General features: G+C 42.8%; 1 protein-coding gene across 1 annotated transcript in view; it reads right to left on the bottom strand.

Annotated features, from left to right (window-relative positions):
- Positions 1–119: 119 nt before the first annotated feature.
- Positions 120–20676, bottom strand: part of VSIG10L (V-set and immunoglobulin domain containing 10 like) — a 21516-nt gene continuing 959 nt past the window's right edge. The window contains exons 2-11 of the mRNA XM_042440434.1: positions 12784–13113; positions 11570–11833; positions 9983–10270; positions 9020–9277; positions 6440–6715; positions 5321–5611; positions 3168–3290; positions 2517–2569; positions 1776–1907; positions 120–1149 (exon numbers count right to left, since the gene is read on the bottom strand). Of these exons, the coding sequence (XP_042296368.1) occupies positions 1066–1149; positions 1776–1907; positions 2517–2569; positions 3168–3290; positions 5321–5611; positions 6440–6715; positions 9020–9277; positions 9983–10270; positions 11570–11833; positions 12784–13113 (2099 nt within the window). The 3' untranslated portion in view covers positions 120–1065. The remainder of the gene's footprint in view (positions 1150–1775; positions 1908–2516; positions 2570–3167; positions 3291–5320; positions 5612–6439; positions 6716–9019; positions 9278–9982; positions 10271–11569; positions 11834–12783; positions 13114–20676) is intronic.

Here is a 20676-nt window from a genome sequence, read left to right as displayed (position 1 = left end):
TATTATTATTATTATTATTATTATTATTATTATTATTATTATTATTATTATTTTGTTGGTTTTTTGTTTTAAAAGGAAACTAGGGATAAATACTCAGATAATGGTACAAGTATAGCAAAAATACTGGTTTATTTAAAAAAAAACCACCCAGGCATACAATGTGGCAACCCTAAACTTTGGAGAGGGTTTTCTTTAAGCCATCCCTACAAAGGAAGTTGCAGTTTCTCCTTTTCATTTCAGGAAGAAAGTGGCTCACCTTACCATGTCAGGTAAGCAGTAACACCTCGTTGAAAGATATACGCCCTTTACTTCTAGCTTAAAGGACCAACTGCCACTGTTTTCATTCAAGTTCAGCAAAGAGAGTCCTAGTAGAATTTCAAGACTCTGGAATGGAACATGTCAGTAGTCCTATACTTGATAACAGAAAGCAGAACTCTGGCAGATGTAACCCTACAATCATAAAACACAAGAACCTGAAGTGGTCTAGCAAAAAAGACACATCTTTCCTGGTGTATTCAAAGATCTAACTCCCCCAAAGAATCAGCTCTGCTTGGCTCCAGATCCAAATACTTCTTTTACAGCATGGATGTGGTCTTCTTTACACAACCCTCTGCTATAAGGCAAGCATAAGACTCCATGTAGTATATCATCAATACAGCAGCTTAATGTCTGGATGTCTTCTTACATCAGTCCAAAAATTCATGTTATGTGCACCATTCCAAGAGACCCTTGGTACAAGCACAATGGAAATCTCAGGGGATTTCCATAAACAATTCTTTGCATTCAACCTAGATAAAGTATATCACCCTGAGACCTCCTTATTTCACTCTTCCCTTACTTGGGTCATCTTTTGTGTGGTCTGTTGCCATCAGTATGCCAGGAAACCAAGGTTTCTAATTCCAGAGGCCTTGATCTCATACTCCATGCTGAGTCTCTCAATGAAGAGGCCACAGGAAGATGGCAAGGTTCCATCTTTGGATGCCTGGTTCTCATATCAGTGGCACATCAGTTTGTTGTACATGCTTGCTCTTGAGTCAAAGTTCCCAAGATGTTATCTTCACAACCTCAGACTTGGGTAGCACTGCGTACATGCCTGGGACCGGGTTGTGGCGCTGGGAGAGGAAAGCTGCAATCCATGGTACTGATGGGCTGGAGAGAATTGGAAGGAAAGAGAATATGGGTCAGAAAAGTGCTTGGAATGGATGAGGAAGTCAGAATTCAGTGCCATTGCCCCGGTTGCTGCTTCTCATGAGATCTGCTAGAAGTAGAGCTGGGTAAGAATTGCAGTTCATTTTGATAAGAAGTGATCAAAAATTACAAATCTCTTTCCATCCAGGATGAAGAGAAGACTTGTAAATGTTGAATGCAGAAGAAATCAGAACTCACTAGCTATCCAGGCCTAGGGCTTGGACTGTTTAACTCTTAAATATCTGGGAAAGAACCCCTGTGCTGATACCATGATTGTCGCCATATTTTTTCCTGAGAAGCTTCACATCCTTAACACCTCTATAGTTGGCAGGTACAACGTCAATCAACCCACACCAGAAACAGCTGTAACAGTTTAATTTCCTGAATGTAGATGAGGCAGAATTTCATTTTTGTTTAAAGAATCTCCTCCAAATTTGCACATTTCTCTCTATTCAGGAGGGAACCAACTTGAGTTTTTAAAAATCTGAATGCAGAAGAAATTGAAAGTGGCAGACTGTTTTCAACCCTGTTTCGTAGACTCTGATTTAGATGCTGTACCTTAACAAAATGTTTGTCTCAAGACTCACCAGTGAAGTTGGACTTCCATATTTGCACAGGTGTTTCTCATAGGTGATGGCATAGATGTCTGAGTCTCCAGATGACCAACAGGAATTCCTCCAAGAAGGGTCATTTGACTCCAGCTTGTTACCGTTGGGAAACTGAAATGGCATGGAAAGATAGGGTGAGGAGGGGAGTTCCATTAGATAATGGAATTTATTTGCTTTATTTATTGGTCACTTTTATATGTATGTATGTGCACACAAAAACTGCAATAACATTGAACAATTAAAATGCTTAACACTTACGAATAGAAGCAAGCAGTGAAAAATCATTACCCAGCACTCAACACTCCAAATTTCTAAGTGGCAAGATGGCACATCCACTAAACAGTCTTGCAGTGCAGTTGCAGCCTCTGTGGTCATTCATCCTGTTTCATTGTGCTTGCTCTGTGTATGTATGTGCTTAGCTTCACAGAAAGAGAAAGCCAGCAATTTTGCCCAGAGAGAGGGGTTTTACACAAAGCAAACTGTGTGCAAATTGCAGAAACTATGTCTGTGATGAAGGGGGAAAAGGTCTCACTTAATGCTGTAGGAGGGATCCCAAGAGGGCTGAATAATCCTTGAGGTGCCATCTCTCTGTAGCAAGATGGACAGTCTTGACTAGAATCTCAGCAATGGCACACATTTCTATACATCCATAACACACACCCTCAGAAAGAAAGAGAGAAGGAGAGAGACAGAGAGGACACATATATTATTTGATCTCACCTGGCGTGACAAGTAGTGCTGTTGATTCTCAAGCGGAACTTTCGTGTTCTTTGCTGCAAAGGACAAAATCAACTTCACCATGATTTTTCACCAAGAGGTTAGCCATCTTTTCATGCTCCAAGTCATTAGGGAAAATGAACCGTGTGCCTCTTGTCACCCACTGACTTCTGCTAAGGTGCATGTACAACCAAATCCTGAATGGCTGACACCATTCAACTACAACTACAGTCGCCCATCTGTTTTTGCAGACTTGGAATCTGCATCTCCCACCCATTTGTGGATGGCAAATGGAGGAGGACAAAATGGGTGCGCACCCACAGGTGCACACTGCCATTCAAGCCAATGTTGCTTGAATATTGGCAATTCTCCATTTTCGTGGAGGGGAGGATCCGGAACAGATCCCCACTAAAATGGAGGGGTGATTGTAGTTCTCTATGTAGCTCTATGTGGCCATGTTCTAGAAGAGTTTATTCCTGACGTTTAATAATTTAATGCATTTGAATCTAATTGGCTGAAAGAAGGCCAACTGATGGTAGTCATTCCTCTTTTTGTATTTCCCTTCTCTTATCATCGATCAGATTACTGATAAATCCAAACTCTTTGCATTTAACTGCTGCATATATATATATATATATATATAGTACAGCTCACCTCTTCGACGGCAGGTGAGCCAAATCAGCCAGACCAGCAAGAACAGGAGGACAATGATCAGAAGCATCCCAAAGATTGAGCCAATCACAATTCCAGCAATGGCACCACCACTCAGATGTTCAACTGCAAGGAAGAATAGGGATGGAGAAGCCAGAATTAAAAACACAGGGCTCCCAACCAGGTCTTGGAAAGACTACAGTTCCCAGAATATCACAGCCTCCTTCCCCACATGAGCAGTTTTTCAGTGACTGCCGCAAACACCACTGTACTCATTTAGAACTGGTTTCATTTGCCCGTAGTGTTATCATCATTATTTGTTGTTGTTGTGTGCCTTCAAGTCATTTCTGATTTATGACTACCTAAGGCAGTGGTTCCCAACCTGGGGGGTCGAAGGACCCTTTCATGGGGGTCGCCTAAGACCATTGGAAAACACCTTTTTAATTACAGTTATGAAGTAGCAACAAAAATAATTTCATGGTTGGGGGTCACCACAACATAAGGAACTGTATTAAAGGGTCACGGCATTAGGAAGGTTGGGAACCACTGACCTAAGGTGAACCTATCACAGGATTTTCTTGGCAAGTTTCTTCAGAGGGGGGTTGCCATTGCCACCCTCTGAGGCTGAGAAAGTGTGCCTTGCCCAGGGTCACCCAGTGGGTTTACATGTCCAAGCCAGGATTCAGATTATAGTACCAGAGTAATCTACAAACTGAATTACAATGCCTAGAATCTTGGTACTATAAATTCCCATAATCTCATAGCCAGCATGACAAATGGCCCTGCAACTTGTGATCCAAAGTAACTTCTCAAGCTCTGATAGAATACGTCTTGTTCGCAATATAACAACAACTGCCTGGGTTCATCTCTAGGATCACTCCCAGAAAGAACGCCGAGTATTACGGAAAGAAAATATAAAATATAAAACAAGATGGAAGCATAATGGCTGCAAATAGGACTGGGAAAAAAGACATAAACTCACATAGTTTTAGGGGCTTCGGGGAAAAATATTTCTGATCCTCTGATAAGCAGTAAGTTTGATCACAAAATTAAAAGAGAAGAAGATTGGATGAAGTTCTACTTTATACCACTTTATGCTAGAGATTTTGATTTTTAACAGCCATGGTAAAGCATTTTAAGCGGCGGCGAAATGCTGTTTTAAAGCAGTAGGTGTGAATGCTGAGAGCAGGGAGTTTATCAGACAAGGGAAATTGGAAGTATAATCCAATGGCAATCTGAACGCAATCATGGGGTTTAGCCTTATTGCGTGATAACCCACGACACGCAAATTCGGGCAATGGGAAGTCAGTTCGAACGCAATCATGGAGTTTCATGTCATTGCGTGATAGACTGCCACACGCAAATTCAGGCAATGGCATCCTATTTTCGGGCAATGGGAAGCCAGTTTGAACGCAATGCGCATTCACGTAATTGCGCTAAACTAGCGACTTTAAGTGAATGAGTTCTAGCCACGTTAATTCAGAAATTATTATTTTTACTTGGTTTAGTGACAATTCTAACATTATTTCATGGCGATAATAATTAGCAATGGATTAGCAACATGCTAATTTTTAATTATAGAATAACAATTAAAAATTACTGAAAACGTTCACAGTAGGCAACTCCCCCCCCAACAAAAGACAAAGTAACAAATTGATAAAGTAAGAAATTAAAGCAAAGTAACAAATTAGAGCTACATGAAGTATTAACTGTTACTCAGTTCATTAAAATGGTTATGATATAATTCAAACCATTGCTATTTTTAAAAAAGAGCATCAAATTATTTTCAAGCTCTGGATGTTAGACATACCAACATTTTATATCCACCATTTTTGCCTTGTGCAGTTAGATATTTATGTATTTATTATTTTTAATATGTATTTATTTTATATGCTCTTTTAACTGTATTATGTGTTCAGTTTGTTGTTGTTGTTCCCTGCCTCAATTCATAGGGTGAGTCTGGTAAGAAATAGTAGTAGTAAGTAGTAGTAGTAACAACAACAACAACAACAACAGATTTTGGGGGGTGCACATGCATGTGATTGGCAAGCTCATACATTTTGCTATGGGACAGAAGATTTACTAACCCTAGTTGAAGGCTTTCTAAAACTCAAATCCATATGGCCCACATGTCTCCTAAAGTCAGGAATACTCACCTGGTGGCTGGAGGTTTTGAACATAAGATGCATTGCCAGCTTGGGACCCCAAGCGAGGCACAATCTGGAAGGAGTAGGGAGTTTGGGGCTCCAGTCCCACAATAGTGGCCGATCTGTTGGTAGCACCTAGGACTTCCACTGTCTTCCACTCCTCACCAGAACGACTTTGCTTAGGGCTCTGCATCTGGATCCAAAAGCCGGTAACCACAGATCCCTTAGGAATTGTCCATTCCAGGTAAACAGAACCAGGATGAGGTCCATGAGACAGAGTCCAATTAGAGATGGCAGGACCTGTCAAAAAGAAAGAAAGAAACTCACGGTGGCTACACATAAACAAGGGTCCTATGTATAAACTCAGTACAGTACTTCCTTGGAATGGAAACAGTCAGTTTTCTCTCTCCTAATTGTCTATCTAGTGGTTTAGCACTCTAACTCAAAGGTGGTGTGCTTACGGGTATTTTGTTGTTTCTAGTGGTGTCTTACTGCCAGCATTAAAAATGGAAGCTAAATCATTCCCTGCCTTTCCATGCCCAGCCAGAGCTTCAAACATTACTTCTAAAAAGTAATTAATTACCAAGGTCTAAGGTCCAAATATAGTCGATTACTACAATATAGACTTTTGCCAGAATCCTATATCACTTTTTTCTTAATGTAACTTTATGTTGCTGAAGTAGTGTGCTCAGTGGGATGTGTTGGCTTAGTAGTTAAGATGCTCATTCTGATGACTGGAAGATCAGAAGGTTGGCAGTTTGAGGCCCGAGAGTGATGTCTTGTCACTAGTGCCAGCTTCTGCCAACCTAGCAGTAGGAAAATGTAAGTAGATAGATAGGTACCATTTCGGTGGGAAGGGAACCGCTTTCAGTGCAGTCATGCTGGCCACATGACCACCAGAATAGTCCTTGGACAATGCTGGCTCTTTGGCTTAGTAGTAAAAATGAGCACACACACCCACCCCCATAGTATTTGTAACTAACTAGTTACTTCTAAGCTCTGAATATGCCTGCTTCTATTTATAGACAGTCTGGAGTGAAGAATTTGTACTGGGAGCTCAACATGGCCTACAGACCTCTAAGACTTGGATAGGAACTTCTATATCCTTCATGGCTGCAAACCTCTTACCAGTGATAGTAATGTTGGACTGTTGGGATCCCAATGGATTAGAGCAGGTAGCACTGTAATCCCCTAATTCCTGCGGAGCAGTGAAGTTCCAGATGGTGAACCGTGTCCTATCAGGGCTCAGCTGATAATGGCCACTGGTGGGACTCAGGGACTTCTTGTCCCGAAACCATTCAATCTCTACTGGGTTGAAGATGCCTTGGCAATGGAGTTCCACAGCCACAGGTCCATCATCATTGCTGTGTACCTGGAATGAGAGCAAGACTCCCGAGGGGGCTTCTGCAGAGAGAGAACAAGTTGCATCAGTGAACACAAATCTTGACAATTTCTGAAATGGGATAAACCTCAGCCCAAAACTGACATTCCTTTCTTCTCCTTCCAACCAGAAAGGCACATGGAGTGGTTTTGTGGTGTTTCTTCTACAGCTTGGAAAGAGGACTTTCTTTTTTTGAACTACAACTACAACTCCTTTTGGAATAATATTGGCTAGAGGATGCAGGGAATTGTAGTCCAAAAAGTAACACCCCCAAGCTCTTATCTTTCTTTGGAGTTTAGCACACAAAGGAGATTGGGAGTTTATCCCATGAAAATGCTGGGAAAATTGTGTAAATATGTGCAACGATTTAATATGATATCGCACAAAACCCACCATTAAAGTGGTCACAAAGAAGCATTAAGGCGCATCTTTTTACTTTCGGGATTTCAGCAACAATGCATTTCTGATATCACTTTATTTGCGCAATTGCGTGTGATAATCATTTGTGCAATTACTTGCCATTTCCGCTTCATTTGCGGGATGCTTTAAATGAGCTTTAATCTCTCTTTAATGCTGAAATCAGCTGCAGTGTGATAAGCTCCTTTGTACAGCTGGGTGTGTCATTGTTGCCATCGGCTATATCCAAGGCAACATCCAAGGTATTATAACAAATGCAGATTAAAATGCATACAAAACATCAATAAAAGATATTTTAAAATGCAAGTAAACAATTTGTGGAATTAAAACCATTTAACAACCCATTAAAAAGAGAAGAGAGAAATCAGCAAGACCACACACCATTAAAGCCCATTACAGTCAGTTCCTAAAAGCTTGTTGAAGTATGTTGTTTCAATGAACCTGTCTTCTCCTTACTTTAAGGATGTCAAAGGCATAAACATGGATGTTATCCTATTCTGACATCCAAACAACCTTATGTGGTTTGTTGCCTGTTGGACAATCAGAACCAAATTAAAGTACTAAAATTTGTCTTCATTATATGTAAGATATGTATACTATTAACCTTCAGACGGGGGCGGTTAATAGTCGTTGATGTCTGATGTTGAAGATAGCCTTGCTACTTATTTTAATGATTGTACTCATTACTTATTTATTGGTCAATGACTGAAATGAAGTGTTGTTGTTGGCATGTTAGGAGGTGTGACAGTGAATGGACACAAACTCACTGAGTCTGCTGCCACACTGCAGAAATAAAGCAGTCTGCACCACTTCAGCCTCCATGGCTCAACACTATGGAATTCTGGGACTTGTTGATTTGAGAGATATTTAGCCTTCCCTGTCAAGAGCTCTGGTGCCCCCACCAAACTGCAAATCTCAGGATTCCATAGCATCGAGTCATGGCAGTTAAAGTGGTGTCAAACTGGTTTATTTCTGCCGTGCGGATGCAGCCTGTGTCGGGTTACAGTGCAATCATAATGCAAAGATGTGGTTAGAATTAGGCGCTCCCTTCTTCTTCCAGCTCAAAGGCCCTGCTGTCAGGAGAATCTTTTTCTGCCCCTTGATCTCTGCTGACAGAAGAACCTGTTAGAAGTTAGCAGAATGTCTCTGCTGACAAGCTCAGCTAAGATCCGCCAGCAGAAGAGCTAAAAGAAGGACTGAGAAGTAATCTGATCCAAACTGTGTCCAGTCAAACTGCTGCTGACACCAGGGTTTGCCATTCTTTGTCACTCTTAGGTCCAAAACACACTGCAGAAATAATCTAGTTTGAAACCACTTTTACTGCCCTGGCTCAGGGCTAGGAAATCCTGGGAATTGTAGTTTATTATGGCACCAGAGCTCTCTGATAGGAGAAAACTAAATATCTCACTAAAGTTCAGTTCCTAGAATTCCCAAGCATTGAGTCAAGGCAGCGGTCTCAAACTGGATTATTTCTGCAGTGTGTTTTGGACCTACAGTAACTGAACTTTTAGCTTTGTTATGTGCATAGACTAGCCTTTGTAGTTAGAAAATAATACAAAATGAACAGGTACAAATGATCAACCATCTATGATCAAAGTTCTCTAGGGCAAAGTGTTAGCTGGCGCACTATATGGCTCACAGCCATATATGCCATGACATTCTCCACGGAAAAGCAGTACAGTCTAAACTCCTGAAAAATATCTTTGGTGTCTCACATTGTATTTCTAATGCTTTACTTATTAGAATGGAAGCCACAATGCTTCTGCTCTAAGTCATTTCCAACATCCAAAGGATATGAGGGAATTGGATTCCACAGAGCTGACCTAGTGCTGGCTCAGCTGTCCTTTGGCCATTTTTATCAGCTGGAATTGATGGAGGGGGGAGTTCTTACATTTGTTTTTTTGTCTTACCTGGAATCATGCTGCAGTTGCCCTTCTTAGTCAAGTGGCGTCCCAGACAGGTGATGGTTTTACCACTGAGCCCAGATGGGAAGGGAGAGACCACCGGTTGCTGCAAGTTAGAGGCACTGACCTCCTTGCTGTTCCCTGGGAGCCCCTGGAAACTCAAATGGGGAGCAGGATATCCCCCAAGCCAGGAACAGATGAAAAGCAAAGCGGTGCCATTGTCTGCTGAAATCACAGCGCAGCGGGGAGACCCAGAAGGTTGTTCTAAGGGAAGAGTAAGAAAGAGATGAGCCAAATATTCTAGCAAATCAGACACCATTATAGTGGGGGTGGTAGTAATGGTGGTGGTGATGATGATGATGATGATGATGATGATGTTTACTTATTTATGGGGCTCGACAGACCGCCCCGAAAGGGTGTAATGGAGCCACCCATTTTTCCTCCTGAGGGACACCGCAGCAGCCAAGCCGCACAATCTCCCTCCGCACCAAAAAGAACCCGCTAAAAGCTGTATCACGGGCATTTAGTGGTTATTCCTTTTCCCCAGGGAACTCTGGGCAATGGAATTCTTTGATGGACTAGATGGCTCATTCATACTACAGAATTATAGCACCATTATTCGACTCTGACCACCATGGTTCTCTCCCATGGGATCCTGGGATTTGTAGTTTGGTTAGACACAAGAGGAGCTTCTCTGTCTGAGTTTTCTACATGCCCCTTCCTAAACTGCTAATCCCAGAACACCACAGGATGGAACCATGGCTGTTACAATGGAATTATAGTGTTAAAATCATGTAATGTGATTGAATATCTAGCTTTGAAATCCTCTACCATTACTAAATGACAATTCCCAGGATTAGTAGGGAGAACCCATTGTAAGTGTTTATTGTTTCCCTTAGCCCAATAACCTTCCCTTTAGACTAGAACCTCTATGGAGGAAAAAAAAGGCTCATGCCAAAGTCAACTAACGGGCAACTTTGAGGTTGACAGTGTTCCGAACACGTTTTTGGGTGCGCTGGTTAATGGCCAAGCATGAATATGGCCCAGCTTGATTCAACTGCACTCGAGAGAGCTGCAGAACTGGCAAGGAGGGCACATCGGGATCTTCAATATCTGCCACATTCCAGTAGATCCTTGCCTGAGGCTCAGATGGTGCCAGACAAGTTAAGTTCACAGTACTGTTCACCAGAACAAAGCTCCTAGCATCCAAATCCTGGTCCGAAGATGAGATGGTGATTGTTGGAGTCTCTGGACCATCTGAAAGGAATTAAAACAATAGCACCATGAAATACTGTGCCAGTGTAGTGTCTACCGTCTGCATAAAAAGATGTGGCAGCCAATCTATCTATCCATCAGGCTTAAGTACTGCAGGGGCCCTGCCTTCTCCTCCCGGCTTTGGTTATCCAGGTTGCGACCTCCCTGACGAATGGGGTGATTCAAATTGATGGAGTGGCCGTTTAGCCGCAGAAAGGCAGCCTTATGGTCTGTCATTTTGCCCAGCCACCTGGGAATGCAAAAAGGTTCTCTCTGGGTCAGCGGCCACTTCCATTTGTGGCTGAGATGCCTCAGTCCTTTATCCCCAACCTACAGAGAAAGGGCAGCCTCACCAGGTCCAAAAAGCACATGCTGCAATTTTCCACAGCACCCTCAGAATTGTTCCAGTTAATGATTTAGACACCTGATCTCCATTAATGGCTAATATAGGCGAAAGAGAAGGGGAGAATGCCTGCCTGTCACATCTCTGCAAAGCCAGGGTGGGCAACCATGGGAGGATAGGGGGCTGCATTAGCCCTTCAAAAGACCTTGCAAAGTTGTACCCCTCCCCTTCTGAAAACTAAAAAATCTCCCTTAATGCCCCCCAATGCCCTCTATAAGATGTGGGGGATATTTCGGACACATTTCTATGCCTCCCTGAGTCTAAAAGGCCCTTTTTAAAAAGGGAATTGGCCAGAGGTGACTTCAGACCTTGAAGCTTTGTACCTTGAAAAGTAGAATATAAATACTTCCACCAAAAGAATAAACAGATGAAGTATAAAAACACTGATTTCAAGTAATTTAATACCTGATTAACCCAGATCTCTAACACAGCTCAGTTTCCCAGAAGTCTAGTTGTCAGTTCTCTTTTCTTTTCTTGTCATTTTTTGGGGTTGGCCAGATCTTAAAACCTCCCACAAACCGACAAACCCCAAAATGACAAAGTGTATTTCTCTCTCTCTCTTTCCTTCTTTTGTCCCCTCTATCCTTTCTCCAGAGATCTCAAGAAGGGATGTATGATTAACCTGCTTTCCCACATCTTTATCCTCACAGCACCTCTCTTTGAGTTGGGATAGGCTGCCCAACGCCATCCAGCAAAATATGTGATCTTGCAAGGTTCTGAACTTAGGTCTTCCTTCAGTTTAAGTCCAAAGGAGTAATATTCAAAGACAGTTCAGCCATGGTTATGTCCAACCACTGGTAAGAGAGGAATGTGAAGATGACTCTGACCACTACACCACATTTGTCTTTAGTGTATAGTATGGTTTATAGTTAAATTATTTGCCTCTACTGCATACTTACAATAGACAGTAAGGTTAGCAATGCCAGTCCCATTACTGAATGGATTGGAGATGCTACAATGGTAGGTGCCTGTGTCCATACGTTGAGGGCTTCTGATCTGCAAGTATCCAGCAGAACGCAGATATCGGGGATTGTCACCAAGACTCTGCCCATCTTTGGTCCAGGATACGGAGCCTCGGACTGGGGTGCAGTTCAGAGCTACTGAGCTGTCTCCTTCTGTTGCTTCTGCAGATGGTGGGCTCACAAACACATTGCCTACATCCTCTGAGAAAACACACAGAAATGGGATGTGATAGCTGCTGTCACACCACTGTTGTGTCCACTAGTTACCACCACCTCCTAGCCTGAGCAGTGTACAACGGAACCCTGCCTGTCTGCTCTCTTTTAATGTACTCCTGCTCCATAGCTACAAGGACCTCTCCAGGCATGGGTTTTGCTCTTGAATCTCAAGGGTTAATACGTAGTTTGTTTGTGTATAGAGGGGGCAGTGATCCTTGTGTGTTTGTGTATAGAGGGAGTAGTTGTGGGATTGAAGTGCTACAGACACCCCATTTTCATTGTTGACGGACACATGGAAATGGGGAGGAATCCCACAAACCCACTAGGCATGTAGAGCACTACAAAACATTGAACCGAAGTATAGGAGATCATCACTTCACTACTCCTGAGAAGCCAGCCCTGTCAGATCTTGGCTGTCAACCGCCATCCCTTTCCGTTAAGAGGAGAAACCTTATAATGTTAAGAACTAGTGCCCAAGTTTTGTTTTCCTTTTTCCTCCCCATCCATTTTTCCTTTTCCGTTGTGTCTTTCTCCATTTAAAGGTGGAGATGTATTGTGTTAAACTGTGTTAAATTCCTGCAATGGAGAATGAATATGTTAATCTAGCAGTTCGAAAGCATGTAAATGCAAGTAGATAAATATGTACCACTTCTCAGTGGGAAGGTAACAGTGTTTGGTGCAGTCATACTGGCCACATGATCACCAGAGCAGTCCTCAGACAATGCTGGCTCTTCGGCTTAGAAACGGAGATGAGCACTGCCCCTTACAGTTGGTTATGACTACACATTCATGTCAAGGGACTACCTTTACCCTTACCTGTTAAACAGGTCTAATGGCTTTCCTTTTTCCTATGACTGCTGAGAGACTGGCAAAGGGATGATAGAAACACAAATCAACACGTCATATTGCCAACCGAACGTAAACCTGGCACTCACCATACACTTGAACGGTGAAGTTTTCCTTCTGTACTGAGTTCCCCAAGGGGAAAATCTCCACTGTGTAGATGCCAGAATTGGAGGTGGTCACTGCAGTGATGTTAAGGTTGCCACGCCAAGGGTCCACACTAAACTGAGGACGGAAGCTGGGGGCTACCACAACGGTGAAATTGGGATGCAGGGTCCCTATCGCCAGGATAGTCGTATCCTTTCTCCAGATAATAGTGGTTTGAATCTGAAAAGAGGGTAAGGGGAATGGGATGGAGAGGGAGACAGAATCCCCCACACGTACGGCCAGCGGGGACGAAAGAAGAGCAGGGAGCAGAGGCACTGAAAATGGAGGAGTTGGGAAGGAACAGAGAGAAAGGGAGAGAGACATTTTCATTATGGTCTTGTTTGTCTTCCAAGCTTGCCGATCCACCATTATGCAGGACAAGGTGGCCACCTTTGGGGTGAATTTTAAGGACTGCCTCCGCTCTATCAAAATAATGCAGTTTGACACCACTTTAACTGCCATGGCTCCAACCCACAGAATCCTGGGATCGGTAGTTTTGTGAAGCACCAGCACTCTTTGGCAAACCTTGTACAACTACAAATCCCAGGATGCCGTAGGATGGAGCTACAACAGTTACAATGGTGTCAAACTGCATTACAGTCAGCCATCCTTAGCCACTGATTTTTTCTCCATGGAGTCAAGCATCCACATTTAGAAAATATTTTTTAAAAGTATAATTCCAACTAGCAAACTTTGATTTTTTATTTTATATAAGGGACACCATTTTGCCATGCCATTGTATTTAATGGGACTTGAGCATCCGTGGATTTTGGTATCCATGGGGGATCCTGGAACCAAACCCCAGCAGATAACAAGGATTCAAGAACAGCAAATGACCATTATATTTCATGTCAAATTATGGTTATATTTCCCCAGTTTATCATTTTCCAGGTTTTTAATTACAGTTTTAAATTAATGTATGACTGTTACATTTATTATTTATTGTGTCTTACTAGACATTTAAATATGATACAGGCCCCTCAATGTCCCAGTGTTAGAAGAAAGGAAGGACACTTCTAAAAGTAATTTTTTGACGGCCAGAGTTCTCAACAGTAATTTCATTACCTTTTTAAAAATCTGATTGTTATAAGCTGTTGTCCTTTGGCAACAAGCACACTGTCTACCTCTTCATTGCCTGAACACCAAGAATACAGCACAAGGTAGCAGCATGAAGCAAAATACATGCCAGCACTTAAATCATGAGATGTTCCTCTGCCATTATTTAGTGAGTTAAAGACCTCTACATCTAAAAAAGTAACTGATAGCCTGAAAAGACAGACCAAAATAAAGCTGCTTCAGGTCACTTTGGAGGTATGCTGTTTAAATGATGCATTTAAGAGTCCAGAAGCTGCGCCAAAGCTATGCGCCAGTCCTAAGGACTGGAGCGTAGCTTTGGCGCAGCTTCTGGCCTCTTAAGATGCATGTGTCATTTAAACAGCTTACCTCCAAAGTGACCCGAAGCAGCTTTATTTTGGCCTGTCTGTTTGGGCCCTGAGAGTTGCAGCTGAGCCACAAAAGGAGTGACATTATCCCTTAAAGTTACCCTTGCAAGATAATTAATTATTTATTTGTAACTATTTATATTACCTGTAATTACTTCCTTTCTCTATTCACTGAGATGTAATGCAATGAATTATTTATTTGCAACTATTTATATGAGAGCTAGCATGACGTAGTGGTCTGAGCGTTGGACTATGACTCTGGAGACCAGGGTTTGATTCCCAGCTCGGCCATGGAAACCCACTGGGTGACCTTGGGCAAGTCATACTCTCTCAGCCTCAGAGGAAGGAAATGGCAAACCTCCTCTGAACAAATCATGCCAAGAAAACCATACGATAGGTTCGCCTTAGCGTCGCCATAAGTTGGAAATGACTTGAAGGCACACAACAACCAAACCAACAATCATTTATAACCAAACTCTGGGAAAAGCAGTTGCCAGTCTGAGCTCCAAGGACCAGCAGACAGCTCCCTATGAGCCTAATGGGCTTTTACTGCCACCCCCTGGAATGCTAGCAATGTGCAGTTACTTGTTGCAGGAACATTTACCACTGTGGAGGGATACTCTATTTGTATTTTCAGCCCCAGGTGCTAAAATGTCTTAGGTGATGTGTGTCCTCAAAGTCCCCTGTCAACCTTTGGCAATCCCATGAATTTCAGAGGGTTTTCTTGGGCAAGGAATACTCAGAGATAGTTTTGCCATTTCCTTCCTCTAAGATATAGCTTACAGCAACTGATATTCATTGGTGGTCTCCCATCTAAGTACCAACCAGAGCTGACCCCGTTTGACTTCCAAGATCAGATGGAATCTGGTGACTTTAGGGTATTTTGACCATTTGTTTGTTTGTTGTTGTTGTTGTTAATTGCATGTTAACTGCAGACTCATGTTACCAACTTTTCTTTCAAAGGTGCTACAAGAGCCCTTTGCATACTGATTTTTCCAGAAATGGCTATGTCTTTGGATGCATACATAGATGTCCTAAAGGTAACATGGAGTAACTTTTGATGGCATTTTAGTGGCATTTTATTGGGGTTGTTTTCTATTACCTTATGAATCCAAGGTGTCTGGGTGTATTTTAAAGTAATGGAAATGTAACTATGTACACAACCAGTGACAAAACAAACTACTGCGGGAGGAGGCTAAAAAGTAATGGCAACGAATTACTTTAGGGGGCTTTGTAATGACATACGTAATTAATTCAAAACATGAAAGGCAATTTGAAAAACAACTTGATTTTGCCAGAGTTATGCGACAGCTAACCAATGTTGCCTTCCTTAAATACATGCGCTGAGCAGAGTTTGAAGAGAAATCAGGTGTTACAATGTCAGGATAACTAGCCATGTAAAGAGAGTTTCTAGTGAGGCTGTTCAGTTTTAAACTACCCTGAAAGGTTTCACTACTGTTTCCCATACGCCATCTTTCAAAAGCTATTTGTCTACCTTCCGCCTTCGTTTCTAATTAGTTCTAATTAATGTTACGTAGCCATGAACAATAAGACTAAACTCAGTCCCAAAGCTTGCCAACAGCTGTTTTAAATTTGCATACATTTAAATAAATTACATTTCCGTCCAATAATGTAATTTTATAGGAAAGGCCACACTATAGCGGATCTCTGTCAAGAAAGGACAGGGAGCATGGGACTTTGGCATGTCCTGACCAGGGCCAGGTGCACACTGTTTATTTGGGTGCTAAAAGTGCCACTTTGCAAAAGATGGGGCAGAGAATTTGGCAGCAGCCAATTCCTACATTGTGGCCATGGTCACATCTTTCTACAGGGCTGCCTTGACAGGCGCTTATCTGCATCCAGACAAAAAGAGCCTCCACCTAACTTCTTTAGCCCTTAATGTGTGACCTGCATGCTGCAAAATCTGTGTCACTCCAGTGCTTTAACTCAATCAGATCTCACCCGGGCTTTGGAAGACCACACAGAGGGAACACCGAGGGCTGCATCCAGAGCAGGAGGTCTTGCTGAGAGCAATCGGGAAGTTGCACAGCGCAGACCAGAGCTAAATCAGTGACTTCCCTCCCACCGTTCTCCATCCTGACCCCCACAGCTAGAGTTGCCAGGTTTAAAAATACAAGCATTGCCTTTTCTGTATTCAAGAAGCAACTAGAATGAGCCATTTCGGATGGTGTGTTCTACAGGGAGGTTCGTGAAAGAAGCACTAAAATATTCATGGAGGCACTGGGGAGTATGTGCATGTTGTGAAGGTTAGGAATAAGAGGGGGGGGGTGTCTTTATGTACAAGGCAGGCCATGCGATTCCCACAAAGTTCATTTTGATCATTGATTCCAATCAATGTTGATCTCCCATCTCTTTTCATGGTTGAAAGCAATGCTTGAAAAATCAGGGCAGGTTTCTATCCTCGTGACTGTTCACATTGATTTCTTTTTCCCCTGTTTCCCCCCTGACCCCTCATCTGCCATTGTTCACTACCTTAGTCTTTCTTTACACACATATACATGCATTCCCTCCAACTGTCTCCATTTGTTTGGAACAGGTCCAATTAATCCACTATTGTTCAACTTTTTCAGCTGCTTTGAAATGTCCCGATTTCTCTCTCCACCTCCTACGTTCTCTCTTTGTCCTCGGCTTATTTCAGTTGCTGCAAAATGAGTTCAAAGTGCAGCAGTAGTTAGCCCAGCAGTGAGATGGGGCAGAATCCTGCCTTTCCCAATAAGGGTTAGATGAGGTACAGGTTATAGAATCACAGAGTTGGAAGAGACCTCAAGGGCCATCCAGACCAACCCGTCACTCAGGGATACACAATCAAAGCACTCCTGATGGATATCCATCCATCCATCCATCCATCCATCCATCCATCCATCCATCCTCTGTTTAAAAAGCTCCAAAGAATGAGACTCCACGGCATTCCGATGCCACCAGAAGGATCTTTGGAGTGCTGAATGTGCCCCACAGTCCACATTGTAGGGTTGCCAGAGTGGAAATTGGAAAGAACGTCTGCAGCTTTAGTGGTTGTGTAGAGGAAGAAAGCTGTTACTTGTCACCTGGTTGTGTGACCAGCAACACATTCTGGAATTCCTTCTTCTGCACAGAAGCCCTCTCCAGTTTTCAATGTGGAAGCCCCCAAAGTTACCTCCACGTAGAGATTTCCATATTATAGCATCCCCTTATCTTGAGGAGGCTCAAGGTGACAATTTGACACACACGCACATATACGTGGAGAGAGAGAGGGGGGAGTTGGTTGGTTGATGATATAGGATATGAAAGCGGCCAACAAACAACAACCCATCTCAATATTCGAGTCCTTCCCCTCCTGTTTTCATTTCCTTCCACAAGTCTCTTTATCGTCTGCCAACACCACCGAGGAGAGACAGCGTGCTCGGATTTATTTGCCCAGCCTAATCCTGGCCCTTCCTTTCCATCTCCGGCTCTTTGAAACCATCCATATAACAAACCCAAAGCTGGCAGGGCCTACAGGTCTGCGCCCTTGTAAATTAAAAGCTGAACAACAGCATCGGCCACACGCCAGGGGCTGCATTAGTGGGAGCTGAGTGAGGAGAGCCGGGAGGTGGGGGGGATGACAACGACAAGGGAAGATGGATGAAAATTGGCTCAGTGGGAGCCCAGCAGCCACCACAGGCTGTAATGGATGGGCCGGCTCCCTGCAGGGAAAGAGAGTGGGGCATGGATGGGAGAAGGCCATAAATCTAACAGGAGGGGGTGCACCAGGAGGGTGGGCATTGAGGTTCCAATGCGCTGGGCTCGACTCTAAGGAGGCAACAGGGGGCAGGTAGAAAGGTGGCCATCTTTCTTCCCTTTCAGCTTTCATAAGTGGGCAGCCTGGACCTCTCTCAGCAGCATACCAGGTGGAAATCAACAGGGAAAACGTTGCCTGGGATGAAGTGATATAGCGATGGGATTTCTGCCTGTCATGTCGCTATTAAAGAAGGCACCAGGCTCCTGGTATCCATTATTTAGGTAGCACCTAAAAAAAGGGGAGGCAGGAAAGATCAGAGAGCTTGGAAAGAATACATTATCCCCGCACTCCTTCTCCTCCTTTTCACAAGGCTCTTGTTCTGCGGTTGCAGACATTTACAATGCAAATATAATTCCCCCTTTGCAGTGTTCTCACTGCTTCTTCCATCTTGTCTCTCACCAGGGGGAAAAACATAGGCCGAGGAGAAAAAGATAGAACAGGTGCATAGTGTCCGTAGACTAGCAATGTTAGGAACCAGGGCCAACCTAATGCATTTTGCTACCTGTGGCAGTGGAGACAATGTCAGCCCTCTTCTAGCCACATACAGAAGCTTACTGGATTGGCAGTCAAACAAAAATAACAGGACAGCTTAGGGCAGAAGGTCTCTTTAGGGGTGCAGGACAGATCATATCAAACTTCCATTCTGTCTTTTAGGAACGAGGAATGGCAGGGAACCTATAAGAAACAGGGCAGTGCTTTTAAAGCTCTCTGACCTGGTGGACTGCCAGTCCCTTCCCCATGTGCCAGAAACTAGGCCCATATTTATGCCCATTGGCTGCATCTGTTTCTTTCTTCCAACAGACTTGCAACCAATGGCTCACAGACCATTGAGTCCAGAGACTACCACACTGACACTACTGTTTCCCAGCACATTGCTTAATACAAGCAGCCCTCCGTATGGATGGGATTTTTATCCACAGATATACCGTAATGATCCATGGTTTGAAAATATTTTAAGAATATATACAACATTCCAAAAAGGAAGCCTTGACTTTGCCATTTTATATAAGGCATGCCATTTTACCATGCCATTGTATATCATGGGACTTGAGCATCCATCGATTTTAGTATCCATGGGGAGTCCTGAAACCAAACTCCAGTGGATACCAAGGGTCCACTGTAATACTGCTAACCTATTTAAAACCATCTTGGTACAATTTGTTGACGTAGTTGTGTGCCTCCAAGTCGTGTCTGACTTGTGGTGGTGACCCTAGGGCTAATCTGTGATGGAGTTTTCTTGGCAAGAGTTATTCAGAGGGATTTCCTCGTTGTTTTCCTCTGAGGCTGAGAGAGTTTGACTCACCCAAGATGACATAGTGGGTTTGCATGGCCAAGTGGGTATCTGAACCATTGTCCCCCAGAGTCAAGAGCCAGCACTCAAACCATTACAGCCCACTGTCTCTTCCTTGATAGAGTAGGCCATCATAACCATAGTTAGCTACAACTGTTTAAAGCTGAGGCTCAGATCATTTCGCAAACAGATCCAACCTGTTATGGCTTGATCATATTGATGTTTACTGAGGATGTAATTTATCACTAATTTTCTTCTTGAAGGAAGCAATGAGTAATTTTTGCAATATTCTTCCTGCTGTGAAAAAGACTGAAAACCACAGCTTTTGATGTCTATTTGCAATCTGGGACTTACTATGCACAAAATCCACACATTTTTGCTTTGCTCTGAAAATAGCACCCTCTGAACAGGAAAATATGTACAAATATTATTTTCTGCACAAAAGAGGTATCTCTTCCACAGAATGTGTTGTTGTTTTTTGTGCAAGACAACCGCATGTGAATCTGGCATGGCATTTTCCCCAATCATATCATTTTCTGCTCAGAAAATAATATTTCTGTATAAAAAGAAAATACTGTTTCCCATATGAAACAACCACATGTGAATTTTGCACTGAACTGTAAGGATTGTTGCCCATCCAGGATTCTTCTCATCAGACTTTTTCAATATTTGAAATATTGGTTGTTAAAATATTTTCAAATATTACTTCCTTCCCTAATTCTCACCCAATGGTAAATATTGGAGAGTCCAATGTGATGCATTCCCAAACAAGTAAGCGTTGTAACATCACTCTTGTAATATTATTGAGGCTTCTAATAACCAAAGGTCCTCTTCTATAGGTAATGCAGACTACAACTCCAGAATTGAATAACTCCTGACAAAGGCCAACTAATGATAAGGTCAAATGCACTGCACTTTTAAAAAAGCTTTTGACCATCATATAGTATTTAGGACTCGTCTCCCTTTCAATTCCCTTTGAAATCTCAGAGCCTGGGATGGTTCTGACCTGTCATATCTAGTAATGAGCAACAAGTAACCCTGCTTTTAAAAACAAAAACAACAGCCCTGCCCTCGCACCAATTATTATTATTATAGGCCTGTTACAGACTGCCAAAATAAAGCTGCTTTGGGTCTCTTTGTAGGTATACTATTTAAATGATGCATGGGTACTAAGAGTCCGAAGGTCGCGCCAAAGCCATACTCCATTCCTAAGCACTGGAGTGCAGCTTTGGTGCAGCTTCCGGATTCTTAGGATGTATGCATCATTTAAACAGCATACCTCCAAAGAGACCTGAAGCAGCTTTATTTTTGCAGTCTGTAACAGGCC

This window comes from Sceloporus undulatus, chromosome 9, assembly GCF_019175285.1.
Source record: "Sceloporus undulatus isolate JIND9_A2432 ecotype Alabama chromosome 9, SceUnd_v1.1, whole genome shotgun sequence".
Taxonomy (NCBI): Eukaryota; Metazoa; Chordata; class Lepidosauria; order Squamata; family Phrynosomatidae; genus Sceloporus; species Sceloporus undulatus.
The sequence above is the reverse complement of the archived record's forward strand: the minus strand, read 5'-3'. Positions and strand labels throughout refer to the sequence as shown.